Here is a 16,585-nt window from a genome sequence, read left to right on the forward strand (position 1 = left end):
GGTATACCGGTCACTAACTAGGAAAAACGGCTTATTCTTGGTGTCCCTCGATACTTGAATTTTACTGTAATTAAGTATCTGTAGCTGAAGTATCTCGAATACAATGCGAAAACTGTATTCATGTCCCTGTCTTTCATCAGAAGCTGCTTCCCAGGAAACACTGAGGGAACCTCTCTGGAACCAGCAATATTAGACATATATTTTTCATAACTCAGAAACCTAGTAACAAACATAATTTTATACAACTGGGTAGTGAAACTGAGTTCAGGTCAATTCCAAGTAACCAAGGGTTTATGGATAACCAAAACTTTCATAAAATTTCATTTTCAAGTAGGAAATCCCAGTTCTTTTGGACCAAGCAGTTTAAAACCATTAAATTGCCCAGATACAACTGACAATAGTTGATTCCAAGGGAAAGAGAACCAGTGCAGGCATTGATATGGAGGGACTGACAGCACTGGCAAGAAGTAATTACAGGGATAAGGAAGCAGTAATACAGAGATGCAGTTTAAGTGCATAAGAATGTGTTTGAAATAAATGGAGATGGGAGAAGGACAGAAGGGGCTTAGAGAACAGAACTGGTCTAGAGAATGAGAAAATGCTCAGCTACTGTAGAGGCTGAAATACAACCCCCCCCCCAAAAAAAAAAAAAAAAAAAAAAAACAAAAAAAAAAAAAAAAAAACAAAAAAAAACCAAAAAACAGAATGATGTGAATGAAATAAACTTTGAATGAGAAAATGGTGAAGCACTGATTGGTGGAAAAGGCACTGACTGAATAAATACAGGGGAAAAGGTGAATGAAAATTAATGAAGGACAGTGTGTGGATGAGGAGTTGAAGGGACTAGACTTAGTAGGAATCCCGAGCTCTTTCAGCTTGTCATTTTAGAGACAGAAAAGCAAAAAATGAGGTGGAATGTTGCTTTCTACTAGTTCTGCCAGAGCTTTGTACCTCTATAGATAGCAGCATTACTACTGAAAAGACATGTCCTTCTAATCCAAGTAAGAGGACACTTGCCAGAGATTTTTGTTGAAACTGATTCTACCATACAACTGATTAAAACTAATGAAGAGCATATGTTTTCTTCATTTGCCAGCAAGTATGAAGTGTTCAATCCTTCACTGTTTCTTTCAGGTGTAGCATCAGCACAACACTGACTCTCTACAAGCTTGAAGCTTTCACATACTCGTGGTATAGAAGCTAATGCTACAAAGCGTTTTCTTCAGAATTCAGGAATGGAATCACTTGGCAATATTTATATATAGCATTTTCTTTTTTCCTTGCACTAGCACTAATTTGGCAATGTGTTGAATCACAGATTATGGATGATATTTGTATTTCCACAGTGTTTTTTAATCTAAATATAATCAGGTGCAATATGTCCCATCTGCTAGGAATAAGCTACTGCCATTCCATGTAATAAAGTAGGAAGTTTAATTTGATGCAGAACAAACATATTAATTGCTAATATTCAATCAAGCTGTATTCCAGTTCTAGTGATAAGATTCCTAATGCTACCATAATCATTTGCAGTATTATAAATGTGTTGTAAGTTGGTGCAGCAAATAGATTATTGTGTAAAATAGATAAAACTAATTAAGCATGTCAGTTCACTCAAGCCTATTAAATAGACCAATTTAACACATTTTGTTAAACAGCTCTCAGCTTACATTTAATGATGCTTTTTTTTTTTTTAAAGTGTAAAAGCTGCATCTAATTGCTCTCTGAAACAGACCTAAAGGTTGATGCATCATACAGTTCTGTAAGTATAACATTATTTACTGATCTTGATGAACTGTATTTGTAAAGCCTGTGAAGCTTCAAAGACTTTAGGAATAATGGAATGGTTTCATTAGTTACAGAAATGTCTGCTTGCTAATTTTGTTTGTGGAGTAGATGGCATGGTTCTTCACAGAAACTAAATTGAAGTTATTTTATTTCAGAGGTTAAATACAGCAAAGAAGAGACATTCTTCCTGCCCTCTACCAGCAGTAATACACCTAAGCATGATGTCCTATATTATCTTATAAAATCAGTCTTTATGCATTTTTGATGTCTGCAGTACTTTACTTGCAGTTTTTCACAGCGTGTCTGCCAATACCAGGTGCATAATATCTGATTTGAAATAGATGGTTGTGCTTTTGAATCCTGACAGATTTACCCAACTGGGTATTTAAATGTGGATTTCTAGTATGGCCATATGAATAAATAATTTTTTAGCTGGCTAGGTAAAATACAGTGTAGATGTTACTGTACAAAGGACATAGCTTTCAATACTATCAGGAAGGATGCTACCTCTTTTTGACATAACAGCAAGAAGCCTGAGCTGAAATTAGTTTGTAAAGCTGATTTAGCTGAACTGTTCTCATTCTCACTTCCAGTACTGAGGGGAAAAAAAAAAGCTACTTCTGTTAGCCACGTAGCAAAAATGCTAGTTTCTTACCCTAGCATATATTGAATTCACTTGGCTGAAAAGGCACATTTATAGGCCAGGAACACATTCTTCCCTATGTCTTTTTATTCTTCTTGCCTTCATGCTGATGGATATATAGCTCTCCTGATTGCTCATCAGGTAAGTGCAGTTCTAAATTACACTACTGCTAATGCTTCCAGACTGCCCCAGATTTACTTGAATGTCACAAAATAGGTTACCTTCATGAGAATAATGGTAGCCAGAGAAGGTATAACATTTTTGTTGATTATGTAAATGTGTGTATACAGCAGTCTCAGAAGAAGCATGAAATATTTCAGGTTCAGATCACCAATGCAATTCCTTGTGCCAGCTTTCAAAGCAAAATAGTTAAATAGAACATTGCAATCTGAAAACAGAATAGTATGCATTGTGCTGAATACAGAAATTTGTCTTAACTCTCATCAAAGAGTTGCTACTAAAGTGCTGTCTTTAATTCTCCTGACATTGCAAAAATGGCCAGATGGGCCAACTTGTTGATTGGGTTGAGAGCATGGAATCTTCCTTTCCACTGTTCTCTGTGCTCAGCCTGCCTGCAGTTACTGTCCTCAAATTACTGGACACAAGATCTGTCCTTTGCCAGTGCTCCACTGAATATACTCTTGATGGCAATCTCCCAGTTCTACAGTAGCCATGTTTGGTTTCAAGCTATAGACAGAACATTATGCAACCTATATGTTAATCGTTATTTTCCTCCTGCTTTGTGTTCCAAGAGAAGCTGTATATCTTGACATACCTCTTTCTTTCTCAAAGTGCCAGATCCTAATAGCTAAAATCAAGGCAGATTAAAGTGCTTTACAGCACCCATGTTTTGTGGTTTTCTCTGCTGTATTTTTTATTTAATTTCTCATTCTTGAATAGAGACTGCAAACATCATATATGAGTGTTACAACATCGAAAATAAGTAGCTGAAATTTTCTAAAACATAATTTCTCAATAAGAGAAATGTACAAGAGACAAGGAGAAATGACTTACTCTCTTTCCAGGTGGACCAGGTGGGCCAGCTTCACCTGAAGGACCTGGTGGACCCTGCAATTGAAAATGATGAACTCAGTGGCACAAAAGAATAAAGTTATCACCTTTCTTAAATGCAAGAAATTTCTGTACAATTCTGGACAATTCCCCTTTCAATGGACAGGAAGTAAATACCATAAACACACACACAGAAGTGATACCTGCTTAATCAGCAAATCCTTTCTTGGGACACGAGGCAGGGGTCTATTAAAAGGCTTAACACCTTGTGTTACTGTACAAAATGCAGCCATTCTTTTTTTCTCTTCCTGTTTGCAACAAAACATTTCAGACAAAAAGGTGGCTGCACTAACGTAACTTAGAGTCTTAGCCTACTGCCTAATCCTATTAAAAAGAGTTTCTAACTTCATCAGTTTTCTTCTCCTGTGTATGGTCTTTGCAGATTTTAAAATGTGAGGGCCTCAAGTTGTTACTGGTGCTATAGATTTTCATTAGCATCCATGAGACAGCAGCCACATAAGTGGCATTACGAAAATCTTGTGTGCACTGATAGCCTCGTGTGGGAGCTGTGATACTCTTCTTGTAAATATTATGGGATTGCTGAACAGGCTGTTCTTCATGAACACTTAACATTCTAAAAGTACTTATTTTTAAGAAAAACATACAGATACTAATTTCCTGAATTGTGCATATAAGCCCCAGTTTATAACTTAGTTCCAACCACATGTGTCTACCAATGTACTAGGCATTTTTTTTCCCCAAACTATACTGTATAGGATAGTTCCCTGATAATCAGAGCATTCAGTGCTGGAAATGGGACTTTACAAATAGGAAATGCTAGGTTTTTTGCAATTAGAAATTAAATTTATAATGTTTTAATATGGTAATCTTCTGAAGTATAAGGACTTGGACGCTTAATATACTTATTGCTCAGATAAATTTTAAATGTGATGTAAAGTACCAAGAATACCAAGAAATACCAAGATTTTGCTTCATTTCATCAAGTGAGCTAATGAAGATTATATAGCTGCAGCATTCCCTGTTATGCTCAGAGCTGCTCTATTTTCAGTGCTTTCTCAGCAATTCAGGCACAAATCCTTAACACATCATTTGTTCCTACTTTTGAAAGAAATTGAGCTCTTGCTTCTGATTATGACTATAGTTTGGGCACTTCCTTCTCTGTGAGGAAATAAATAGATATTTTTCAATAAAATATATTAAAAATCTATTTAGAAAGTATTTTTAAGAATATGAATTTATAGAAACCACGAATTCAGCATGAGTGAACATGAAGCCGACACATAATGACAGAAACAACTTACAGGTTGACCAGGATCACCATCTTCACCCTTTTCTCCACCAACACCATCTTGACCCTACAGAAATAAGAGGAAAATGAGCAAATTATCAAATTCAGCTAAATTAAGTAATTTAGTTTCATATGCAAATATAAGGGCATGTTTTTTCTACAGAGCATTTTCCTAAGAAAACTATTTTCAAAAATTTTTAAACATTTCTAACCCTGCTTTAAGATTTAGGAAATATATGAATAGCCAAAGCAACAGCTCTTACAATCAAGATTTCCAGCTCTTACAAGCTAGACAAGGGAGAGGCAGGGGTAACTAGAATTTAGTGCAATCCAAGATTAGGAGCTAAAATTGTTTTTTTTTAATAGACTTACAGCAGGACCAGGTTCACCAGGGGGACCAGGATCTCCAGGAAAACCAACTGGGCCCTAGATAAATTGGGAAGAAAGCAAGAAAAATGTCGTCCTCTGAGAGAAAGTAATAATCATCACAAAGTATTTTATGAAAAGTATAATGAATTTAGCTCACATATAGAAATTAATGCACGGTTTTATATGTAGCAAAGCTTTGATGAGTTAGCAGTGCTTCATAGTGCTTTGTGTTAAAATTAGTAAGCTCACTTACTGGGTTACCCTTAGGTCCATCATCACCTGGAGGTCCTTTAGCACCTGGTGGTCCAGCTGCTCCAGGTGGACCAGCTTCGCCTTTTTCTCCTCTTTCACCTTTTGGACCCTGCAGAAAATATAAGCACAAAGAAGTGGTCTGGAAATTGGATGACCAAAAAGAGATTACAATGATAAAACTCTTTCTCAGATCTGGGCAATGTTATTCCTTCTCAATAAATGCTGGCTTGTGGATGGGAAATTAGGCTCTTAGGTCCAGATTGTAATACCTGTGAATCTCAGGTCTAAGTGCCTGCCTCTGCACTGAGATATGACTTTGAACCTACTTTTGCATCAATGGACTGTCTTCAGAGACAAAAACATGCATGTCAAAGACAATACTTTTGGAAAAAGTGAAAGAAAGGAAGTCTTCAGCTTTGATCTCTAATTATTACAGTAAAAGATGTGGCCATAATTAGACATTTCAAAGGTAGAAAATCATCAATGGAAATTTAAAGAAAATCTACACAAGTGCACAAGTAATCTGATCGTATGTTTTCTGAGGTAAGCACTACCAGATACCTTAGTTAAGCATAATAACGGTAAAAGGAAAATAAAATACTTACAGATGTCCCAGATTCTCCAGGAGGTCCAGGGTTACCAGCTTCTCCAGGTTCACCCTGTAAAAGTATGCCAATAAATTGATGAGTCCTTAAATGGAATATTTCTATGAATTTACGTCTGTTATGACAGACTGCTTATGCTTATTCATGTGAACAGCTCACAGGAATGGCCTTTCATTGGGTCTATCTAAATAGTGTTGAGTTTCTCATATATATTTTTGCTGAAATGGAATCTGAACTTTTAGAGAGAAACTGTCATACTAAGCTTTCAGTTTGAAAGGGTGATGCACGTTCCCTTTGGTTTTGGAAAATCTTCCTCTTTATCATATCATGTTCTGCAAATCTCCTGTTTGTCATCTTTGTTTCTAGTCACAAAAAAGCCAAGGAAGTAGTGACTGTGTATGTTTTTTCTCCAGAACAGATATTTTTGCCTGGAAGCAAATCCCTACAAAGAAGGGAATACTAATTGGAAATGAATTTCAATGGAATGAAAACATTATATCTATAGCTACTGTTATTATATAAAAAAGTGCAAGGATAAAATAATAACATAACAGTTAATAAAACTTTCTCTACAGGCCACAGAGGTATACACTGTGTATTACTGGTGATGAAAATTGTTTAGTAAGCCAGATGGCTTTTAGGAGAACACCATATGGAGACAATCTGTGCAAGTCAAAATAATACAATATTAACTGAACATATAAGTTAATTTAGTCTTTTTTGTGCCAATACACAGTATTGTACATGTCAAAGACTGCTTTTGCCACTGTTCATTTTAAAGTTTAGTTATGGCTGATTATTTTCTAGCTCAGTAGATGGATAAATAAACCTTTATAGAAAATTACTCTGGTATTAAAATGTTTAGCTATTACAAACAGATACACAAATCTATGAAGGGATAACAGAACATGCTTTGTGATTGTCATGGAATGATAAGTTATATATTTTTATTCCATAGAACTTCTCAATTTAACTATTAATGGGAGGATCATTTTCCTGTAGCAAAGTTATAACCAGAGGTAAATATATACACCTTTATGAAACCAACTAAATCTTGCCAGTAATCTTTCTGATTTATGCCTAAATATATGAATACTTCAGTGTCGAAAATTTCATCCAGTTAAATAAATTAATCCAATTAAAAATTAACTTGATCCAATCTTCTTCACTGTACTCAAACACAGATTTGGAATTAAGCTTGTGTATATATTATATCCTGTACGACCTGTTTGCCCCTCTTCACCCTATGGCAATTCAATTAATACAACATGCACCTCTCTCATTTCCATGCAGAGTGTAAAAGGATAAGTCATTAAAGTTAAAGTTTAAACAAATTCTTATGCTATGGATACTGAACTTTTATTCACAGAAGCTAATGGCAGTATGATGACCTCACTAGGACCAGAATTTGGCTCAATATAAATACTACTTTAGAGGAATAGAAGCTACACAACTGAATTCCAGAATTCCAGAATTGGATAATTAAGAGATTACCAGAATTTTGAGAACAATATTAAAATGTCCTTTAGAAAGGGCATTTTGAGTGGGTGAATTTGACTTTAGAAACGCAGTTTGTTTTACTAGACTTACTTAAACTTGCACTGATCTTAAGAGATAGCTTTCCCTTTTAGTACTTAATACTCATTTGCTTCTGTGATACAGAATTCATTATTAAAAAATGTCTTTTGGATAGTTCAAGTCAAAAGCAGGTTTTAAGTGTGTTTCTATGAAAATTCATAGGATTTATTGAATCTGGAGCATCATTAGTATTGTTTTTTTTGTCCATGACAGCTATCAGGTTGGATTCCTGTAGCTGTAGAGAAGGAAGTCTGGAATTAGCAAACAAACTGATGTTATTCAAGTTAGTGGAATATTGATAAATCTACATTCTATCTAACAGAGTCCAGGATATAGACCTAAATTAAATATTGCTCTTCAACGGGGTTCCCCAAAGATGTGAGGATCTCCCTGTATATATTCCATTGCAGGACTGATTAGGTGAGTGACATAGAATACAGATTGTGTGAAGTTTTGCCTGACAAGCACCTGTGCCAGTGTAATCCCATTTTAAGCTTCCCAGGGAGCAAGTTCTTTTTCTGCCTTTTTGCCGAAAGATACTGTAATTTACGATGATTCACATTTGACTTGAAAATCATCCTTCCCCCTTCCCATTGGCAACCTCATCTTCATTTTATGATCTCATGCAAAGAAGGAAAATGATAGGCTTTCTCTGAGCTTTTGAAGTGTACTTGGGGTCACCGGGAGAACAATGTGCTCTTGGGATCTTATGGATCTCTGCTATAGCAGACATGTCTAAAATGGCAAGTGCAGGCAGCCCACGTGGGCTCTGTGCATAGTATTTCCACAAAAGAAGCATTCTGGAAGACAGCAAATGTGGAAGGGCTAGAAAACATCAGGATGCTCTCCTCAAAGGGCATCTGTGGAAAACCAGTCTAGTTACGGTTTAGTCTCAGAGTAATACCTAAACCACATGTTGCTCTATAAAAAAGCTGTGAGTCCTCTCCATATGTAATCTTTCCTTTTTCTGATACTGATTTTCCTAACATTAGGAAAATTATTTTTCCTTCCAAACATTAAATGCTATGAAAGGTTATACTTATTTCAGACAGCTGTTAAGGAAGATCCTAACTGCTATGTATTTAGAGAGTCCATATTTATATCTATTAAATAATTGAGCAATCTATAGGTTATTGTTTGTCCTTGTCTTCCTTCTTTGCTCTTTTTGGTAAGGATGGTATTAATTCAGAAAAAGATGCACCCTCTCCATAGGAAATACGTTCTTTTGGGGAAATAGATTTTATGATCTAACAGATTTACGGAACCTCTGGAATTTTTTCCTTCCTCTACCATCAGATCTTTCCTTTTTAAGACATTTCTAAAAAACTGTCCACACAAAGTACAGTGACAAAGAGACATTGGATAGAAGTCTGCCACCTTTTGGTTTTATTCTGGAATACAGTGATTTACTTTCTAAGAATTAGATACAGCCTTGCTACTGACTACGACTGGAGAAGAGGATTCAATTACACTTCTTCCTCCTTTTTGCCATTCTCACCAAAAAACAAAAAAAAAAAACGACCCTAGAAAACAAACTTTTGTCTCATGGATATGCATATTGACTATGTTTTTACATAGGTCCATATTATGGATCAGTGGAGCTACATAGCTAGCATAAATTGCCATAGCCACGTTTTGACTAAATAGCGTAGCAACTGTTAACACTAATAAGATCTAGAGGCCCAAAATTACAAAAGAGATCCAAACTAGCCAATAACCTCCCCGTATTCTATTGTCTTATATGCAAGTCCACACTCATTAAATGTTTACAACCAAAGAGGTGGGTAGATAAATGATGTGTACACACAGAAATATCTATGCAAACTTATTGGCAATGTTCTTAAATGTAGGGCCAGAATACTGAACTGATTTTGAGTCCTTTTACTTCCATCTGCAGTATAAATCCATGACTGATCAAGCACATAATGTATTAATTTCACTTGTTTGCTGGGTTGGACTCTTTACTAGTCTTTTATTTCAGTTATTTTAGAATAATATAATGGGAAGGACTATAAACCTAAATCAGTGTAGTTGTTTTCTAATATCAAATTTAATAAATTAAAACAGATTTAAACTCTGAGAGGCTATAAAAAGAGTGCTTAGCTTCTGTAGATATTCATTTTGCATCACTCATTGCACTTATGACAGATTATCCATAATTTAGAAAAATGGAGTTTATATTTAGTAGGATTTCTAGAAGACAAGCTTGAGGTTTCAGTTACTTATTTTGTTTTCTTTCCATGTTGTAATTCATAAAGCTGTAGAGTTACAGCTTTATGGTGAAATCAAATAGCAAAAACCAATCAATACATGTATACATTTTTTCCTGAATAGTAGCTTGACATTCAATTGAGGTAAACATCTAAGGCCCAGTTTCCAGAAGCTGTAAGCAATTTACTGTGTATTTAGACTATGTATCTGTATGTTAGGTCTCTGACATCAAATTAGAGATCAATATATGTTGGTACATTTTAGTCTTGCCCTTTTTCTCAACTAAAAGCAGAACAAAGAGAAAAGTCTCTGAGTAGAGGCTGAGTTTAAGTGGTTGGGGTTGGCTGAGTGCAAGTCTCCAGACTTCTGGACCATTTCATAGAGGCTACCATCATTAATAATGCAAGGCTACATGCACATTTGTACTGCAGATGTCTTTGATCATTTAGGCCTTTATGTGTACAGAGGAGGAAACAACAAGCTAAGTAAAAATACATGGCACTAAATGTGATAAAAATTGTTTATAGTTTGCCAGAAGATAAGGGGTCCTTGAAACCCTGGTATTAATGATAAAATATCTCCTTGTAGTTCAACCATGCAAACATGAAAGTGAACAATGTATTTCACCCCACAACAGTGACAAGGAAGACGCCAAAATATTTTTCCACACTCTACGATCAACACTGAATTGTATAATCTATAACATTATATGCCTTCCCTGAAGGTGAGGCAGAAGACAAAGCATGCTGACATAATAAGAAAAACATTGAGGGGAAGTATGTGGGAAGTCCCCCAGGGCTCAGTACTGGGTCCCATCCTGTTCAACTTTTTCACCAGTGACCTGGATGAGGGGACAGAGTGCCTCCTCAGCAAGTTTGCTGATGCTACCAAGCCGGGAGGAGTGGCTGACACACCTGAGGGCTGTGCTGCCACTCAGAGAGATCTGGAAAGGGTGGAGAGCTGGGCGGAGAGGAACCTCATGAGGTTCAACAAGGGCAAGTGCAGAGACTTGCACCTAGGGAAAAGTAACCCTAGGCAGCAGTACAGGCTGGGGGCTGACCTTCTGGAGGGCAGCTCTGCAGAGAAAGACCTGGGAGTGCTGGTGGATGACAAGTTGACCATGAGCCAGCAATGTGCCCTTGTGGCCAGGAAGGCCAATGGTATCCTGGGGTGCATTAGGAAGACTGTTGCCAGCAGGTCCAGGGAGGTGATCCTGCCCCTCTACGCAGCCCTGAGGAGGCCTCATCTCAAGCACTGTGTCCAGTTCTGGGCTCCCCAGTACAAGAGAGACATGGAGCTACTGGAGAGAGTCCAGTGTAGGGCTACAAAGATGATCAGAGGGCTGGAGCTCCTGCCCTATGAGGAACGGCTGCGAGAGCTGGGCCTCTTCAGCCTGGGGAAGAGAAGACTGAGGGGGGATCTTATCAATGTGTACAAGTACCTGAAGGGATGGTGTCAAGGGGACGGGGACAAACTCTTTTCAGTTGTCCCATGTGACAGGACAAGAGGCAATGGGCATAAATTGAAGTACAGTAAGTTCTGTCTGAACTTGAGGGGGGATTTCTTCACTGTGACAGTGACAGAGCACTGGACCAGGTTGCCCAGAGAGGTGGTGGAGTCTCCTTCTCTGGAGATATTCAAGGCCCACCTGGATGCAACCCTGTCTACCGTGCTGTAAGTGACCCTGCTGAGCAGGGAGGCTGGACTAGATGATCTCCAGAGATCCCTTCCAACCTTACCGATTCTATGATTCTATGAAAAGAAAGGGCAAAAGGCATGCTTTGTTTAAAACCGTGAACTGTCCTCCGATTTCAGGAACACCATGTGAATGTGAATGACAAAACTAAACTCCTCCTGACAAAACAACTCTTTTTATTTCTAAGCTTGCAGAACTCATTAAATGGAGCTGAAATTAAGGAGGAAGGTGTCCTAACTAGGAAAAACTTTGGCATGTATTAAAACTTGAGAAGGAGGAGGAAAATAACTAGAAGAAATAAAAACGTGTAAAACAATACGCTTGGAAGTATCTCTATATGAACACAGAGAACATGGGAAATAAGCAAGAGGAAATAAAAATGACAACCATTGATGCACAGTTTGAATTTCATGGTCTTGAATTAAATTTGGTGGGATGACTGTCACAACTGGGACTCTAAATCACACAGAAGAGCCACAGGGAGAAAGAGAAGAATAAAGACTGCAATAGAAGTCAATGTTTTTACAAAATGACTGGAATAGAATTTGATCATGAAACAATAAAAATGAAAGAGCTGATTGAGACCAATGGCAAAATTCCTACAGACATCAATGCAACATTTTTTTAAAGCTGTAATGGTGCCACCCTGGATGTAATGTTCTCAATATAATTTTGTTTCCTCGTTTCCTCGTGGTCAAAGGAAAATTTGTTTTTTTTTTTTTTTTTTTTTTCCAACAGTGCCCATTTTTTTCCTGTTTCACTGACAAACAGACTCTCTTTTTTTGCAATGATATTTTGCCATCTTTAACAGCTCACGCATTCAAATGTGGTTTTGGTACTTTTTCCAGAGAGAAAAATATATCCTGCAGCTCTTTATGAGGTCAAATTCCCTTTTAAGATAGCCTGAGGGAACAATGTCACACGCTTGGGAGTTTAAAGAGAATAACCTTGTTAAAAAAATAATGCAAGCAAGCACAAGGGCGTAATGATTTGTATGTTTTTAGCAATTACTAGTAAAATAGATGAAAGAAAGCCACTGTTACCAAGAGATAGGTTGATGGTCAGCGTGCATAACTGAAAGAGAAGGTGGAATGAAGTGCTGTCAGCTTCAGACACGACAGCACCAGCATGAAAAATCTACTGTACACAATCAGTATTTTCATTTGCCTGGGATCAGTACCCTCTGATCTCAGAAGACAGAGATGGGACAAAGGAAGACATTTTCCCATCAAGCCATCATCATTATTTTTATGTTACATCATTCTAGGACTCTTTTCATTGCATCCCAGAGCACTAGTATGTGATTTATTTGATGGGCATGTAGAAAAAATCATGAAGCATCTGAAAATTCTATTAAAATGATAGTTTTGTAATACTGATAAGGAATTGGTGATTCCTTTGGACATGACCCTAATATAAGTGAAGGGCCATTTGAAGAAAAGTCATTTTAATGAAAAGAACCCAGACATTACCTAAATTTTATGGTAGAGGCCAACAATATTGAAGAGTATTGTAAGAAAGATCTTTTGTTACCACAGAAGAATGAGAAGCTTGCAAGGTGCAAGCTTGTAGGATGAGTTGCAGATTTTTGTGATTTTTTATTATTATTCTTACAAATGATCCAGGGAAAGCAATAGCAGCTTCCTTATCTTGTGAAAAAAAAAAATTCTATGGCTCTGTTAAGCAGAGTCACGTGTTTCTGGAGAATAATTAAGAGGAAGATCATGGCAAATACAAATGGTTTTGATTGACCTGGTATTCGAGTTAGTAAATGCACAGCTCTGATGAATTTGTACCTAGACTGTACAACTGTCTCAAATAGAGTATGTGGAGAAATGAAAGGCAGCAGAAGCTAAGTACAACTTCTGAAATGCTGAAGTTCAGTGACGGTAAATGACAAAGATGAGGGAAAAGGTACCTGTCCATTTAATTATCTGGTGGAATAGGGAATAAAGGAGACTAAGAAAACTTGCTTCATTTTCTGAAAAACTATCAACACTATGTGCTGTCCTTCCTAGGATTCACTGACACCAATGTCTTACTGAATGCATATAATATTCTGTGTCAAATATTTAAAGACTTAAGGGCAAGCCATGTAGTTTCTCAACAAGTTATATATACAGTAGCCTGAAATATATTTCTATTCCTTTTCCTTTACCTTATGCTCATTCTACTATCATTTTTCAAATTGCCTGACCCTAATTAAAAAAAAAATCATATTAAATCCATAACTTTATAGCAAAATGCCTTAAGATTTACATCTGTAATATAGCTGAAGTCATCTAATTTTTTAAAACAAATACTACATAAGTAGGAATTTCAAGGGGCTGGCTTTTGAATTCTGTGTTTGCTCAGCATTTTTAAATACTCTATGCTGGTCAAATGCATCATAAAAAAGCCATTAAATAAAGGCTATTACATATAAAATCCTTCCTTTAAGAAAAAGATAGTGTATGACATGTTCTTTGGTGAGGTATGAAATTACATGCCCCCTCCTCCCCTTTTTCAGAATACTAATTTGAAAATATCAATGAAAATAACTTTGAAGAACAGATATCACACAGCATCACTCTAGATCCAACTTTTAGCTACCATAAATCATCCTCAGACTTTTGAATTTATTGGAACTGTGTCTATTTGGATGAAGAACAGATACATATTGATGCTTCAGGTCTACTTCCCCTCAAAGGTACATTTACTATGGATACATTAAAGAATAGCTTATAATTTCTAATATTCCAGATAGAAGGCTAAATGGTATTCCACGGTACACCAGTATAAAATGAAGAAAATACTGTTGAAGCCAATAATGTTATTCAAGGCATCAAACTACGTAATTAAGGAGATAGTCATAACTTTACCTACTTCACCTGAAAACTTCCTCTTTTCCTCCAAGGCTCTTCACTCTGATTGTTTAATGTTTTTTCATGTAAAAAGCAAAATAAAAAGGCCAGCCACTGTAATTCTGCTATTAACAGCATAACTAGGTCATTGTTTACAATTATTAAGTCAATGAAGGATATTTGGGAACTCTAATTTATCTCTATAGCCCAGAAGAAGAATCAAAATGTATATTCACTTTTCTATTCCAATGGTTTCTATTTTTTGGAGGATATTATCAGCATTCTCACCTTTTCACCAACACCTCCAACAGAACCAATTGAGCCTGGGGGGCCTTGAGGACCCTACAATGATAAAAAGTATTAGTTATTCCAAATATAATGTTTATTACTGATTTTTTAAAGGAATGTGAAAACTGAAACACAGACTAATTCTTACATCAGCTCCATTAGGACCCTGGGGACCTCTTGGACCTGGAGGGCCAGGTGGACCCTATATCAAAGAGAAAACATAGTATATTAGCAATCATAAAAATAAGTCTGATGGAGCTTTTTTGTCAATGAGAAATAATATACTCAATCTGTAGAGGATGTTTAATCTTCACAGTGCTACACAAGCTGTAGGGCCACATTGTTGCCCAAGGCAAGAGATCACAGGCTGATTGGGGTTCCAGGCTATATTATACAGTACCTGAACTGGAAATGATCTGATGCTTAGGACTCTTGAGGACAGGCTTTCTGCACTGTATTTACCCTATAGATTACCTACATACTCTTTCTACTGTCCAAAAAGTCTGGTGTTACTTTATCTGTCTGTGATAAGCCATGTTACTGTCACAGCCAAGTGACAGAGCTGCACATTGTGTCTACAGGTGGGCAGTAATAAAGCAGCCAGGCTTCGCATAGGGTGCTGGAGATATTGTGTATGTGTTAATATATTGTAGATAGCTTGCATTTCTCTCAGGGCCCAGAAGGCATTTTGTGACAGATAAACAATATGTACAGTTGGAGAACATAGTATCAAGATCACCCATAGAAATATAGTAAATATAGCCAAGTAGCATTTATTTAGCATCTTTTGTCTTTATGTTGGCCTGCAAAGTCCCATGGAATCAGTGCTATTGCTTCCTTATGCTGAGGCACAATGTCCTGAAGCTCCTATTTCAGGGACACAGCTCCAAACTCTCTCCAATGCAGGGGTCTCTCCATTTTCTCTTTCTTTCATGAACATGTTCACTGTTGTCCTACCTCATATAGACATAGCGTTTACTTTCCTACCTACTCTTCAGAGTAGCTCCTTAGATTATGTAAATCTTCATTTTAGAGATGAGATGGATGCAAAGTAAATTCCAGAAAGAGCTGATAATACACAAAAAATTTCGTAATCAGGCACTAAATTCAGATGCTTGATTCAAGAGTGCCTTATCACATTGTGAGATACAAAAAAAAAAAAAAAATAATAAAATAAAATAAAAGGAAATACATGGATGATATTTATGGCTCCTAGAGTGACTGATGGGGAGAAAGTCTTACCATCGGGCCCACATCGCCATTTTCTCCCTTTTCACCTGGTGGGCCCGGTAAACCCTAAAAAACATGGAAGACAAAAGAAAACTGTATCAGTAGAGTATCTGGAGTGATGAGATATACATCAGTGTGAAACAATATAAATCACATTTGTGTGTGAAACTTGAGGAGAAACACAAAAACAAAACATTTTTACATTAAAAGAAAAAATAATTTTCTAAGGAATTTTTTATATTACAGCAAATATATATGTAAGCCTGTAAACCAACTGAAGTAGAAAATTTTGGAAAAGAAGTTGTGACACTGACAGGCTGAGGTGGCTGACTTGAAAAAACACTGTCATGATTCCACTGGAGGTTTGGATGATTTAATTTATGCCATGATACAGATGAATGTAAAAAACCTATGATTAATGCAGCACAGTTAAGTGGCATGCAAAGGTACTTAAGACATCGCAATACTGGAAGCTGTATAACTACTTTAGCAAGGAGTCCAAGGGAAGTAATGAATCCTGCTAAATGCCATTGCATTGGCATATCTTTTCTAAAAATGATGCTTGTCCTTACTGTCTACTGTTGTGGAAACTTGAATGACCTCTCAATGCACTGTGGTTATTGTGACAGCCTATTTACTATTAGAAAATCAGCATGAAAGAGCCATCTTTCATTCATCTGATGGGGTGGTTTTTGTTTTTTATTCCTTGCTTATGTTAAAAGCTAATAGATTGTATTCTATTAAAATGGAAGCCATAAGTGA

General features: G+C 36.7%; 1 protein-coding gene across 1 annotated transcript in view; it reads right to left on the reverse strand.

Moving 5' to 3' along the window:
* Nucleotides 1-16,585, reverse strand: part of COL11A1 (collagen type XI alpha 1 chain) — a 163,070-nt gene that overhangs the window by 21,892 nt on the left and 124,593 nt on the right. Inside the window, exons 47-54 of the mRNA XM_062581998.1 lie at nucleotides 15,836-15,889; nucleotides 14,742-14,795; nucleotides 14,594-14,647; nucleotides 5,978-6,031; nucleotides 5,374-5,481; nucleotides 5,124-5,177; nucleotides 4,765-4,818; nucleotides 3,446-3,499 (exon numbers count right to left, since the gene is read on the reverse strand). Coding sequence (XP_062437982.1) covers nucleotides 3,446-3,499; nucleotides 4,765-4,818; nucleotides 5,124-5,177; nucleotides 5,374-5,481; nucleotides 5,978-6,031; nucleotides 14,594-14,647; nucleotides 14,742-14,795; nucleotides 15,836-15,889 — 486 coding nt within the window. The remainder of the gene's footprint in view (nucleotides 1-3,445; nucleotides 3,500-4,764; nucleotides 4,819-5,123; nucleotides 5,178-5,373; nucleotides 5,482-5,977; nucleotides 6,032-14,593; nucleotides 14,648-14,741; nucleotides 14,796-15,835; nucleotides 15,890-16,585) is intronic.

The sequence above is a fragment of the Rhea pennata genome, chromosome 8 (assembly GCF_028389875.1).
Source record: "Rhea pennata isolate bPtePen1 chromosome 8, bPtePen1.pri, whole genome shotgun sequence".
Taxonomy (NCBI): domain Eukaryota; kingdom Metazoa; phylum Chordata; class Aves; order Rheiformes; family Rheidae; genus Rhea; species Rhea pennata.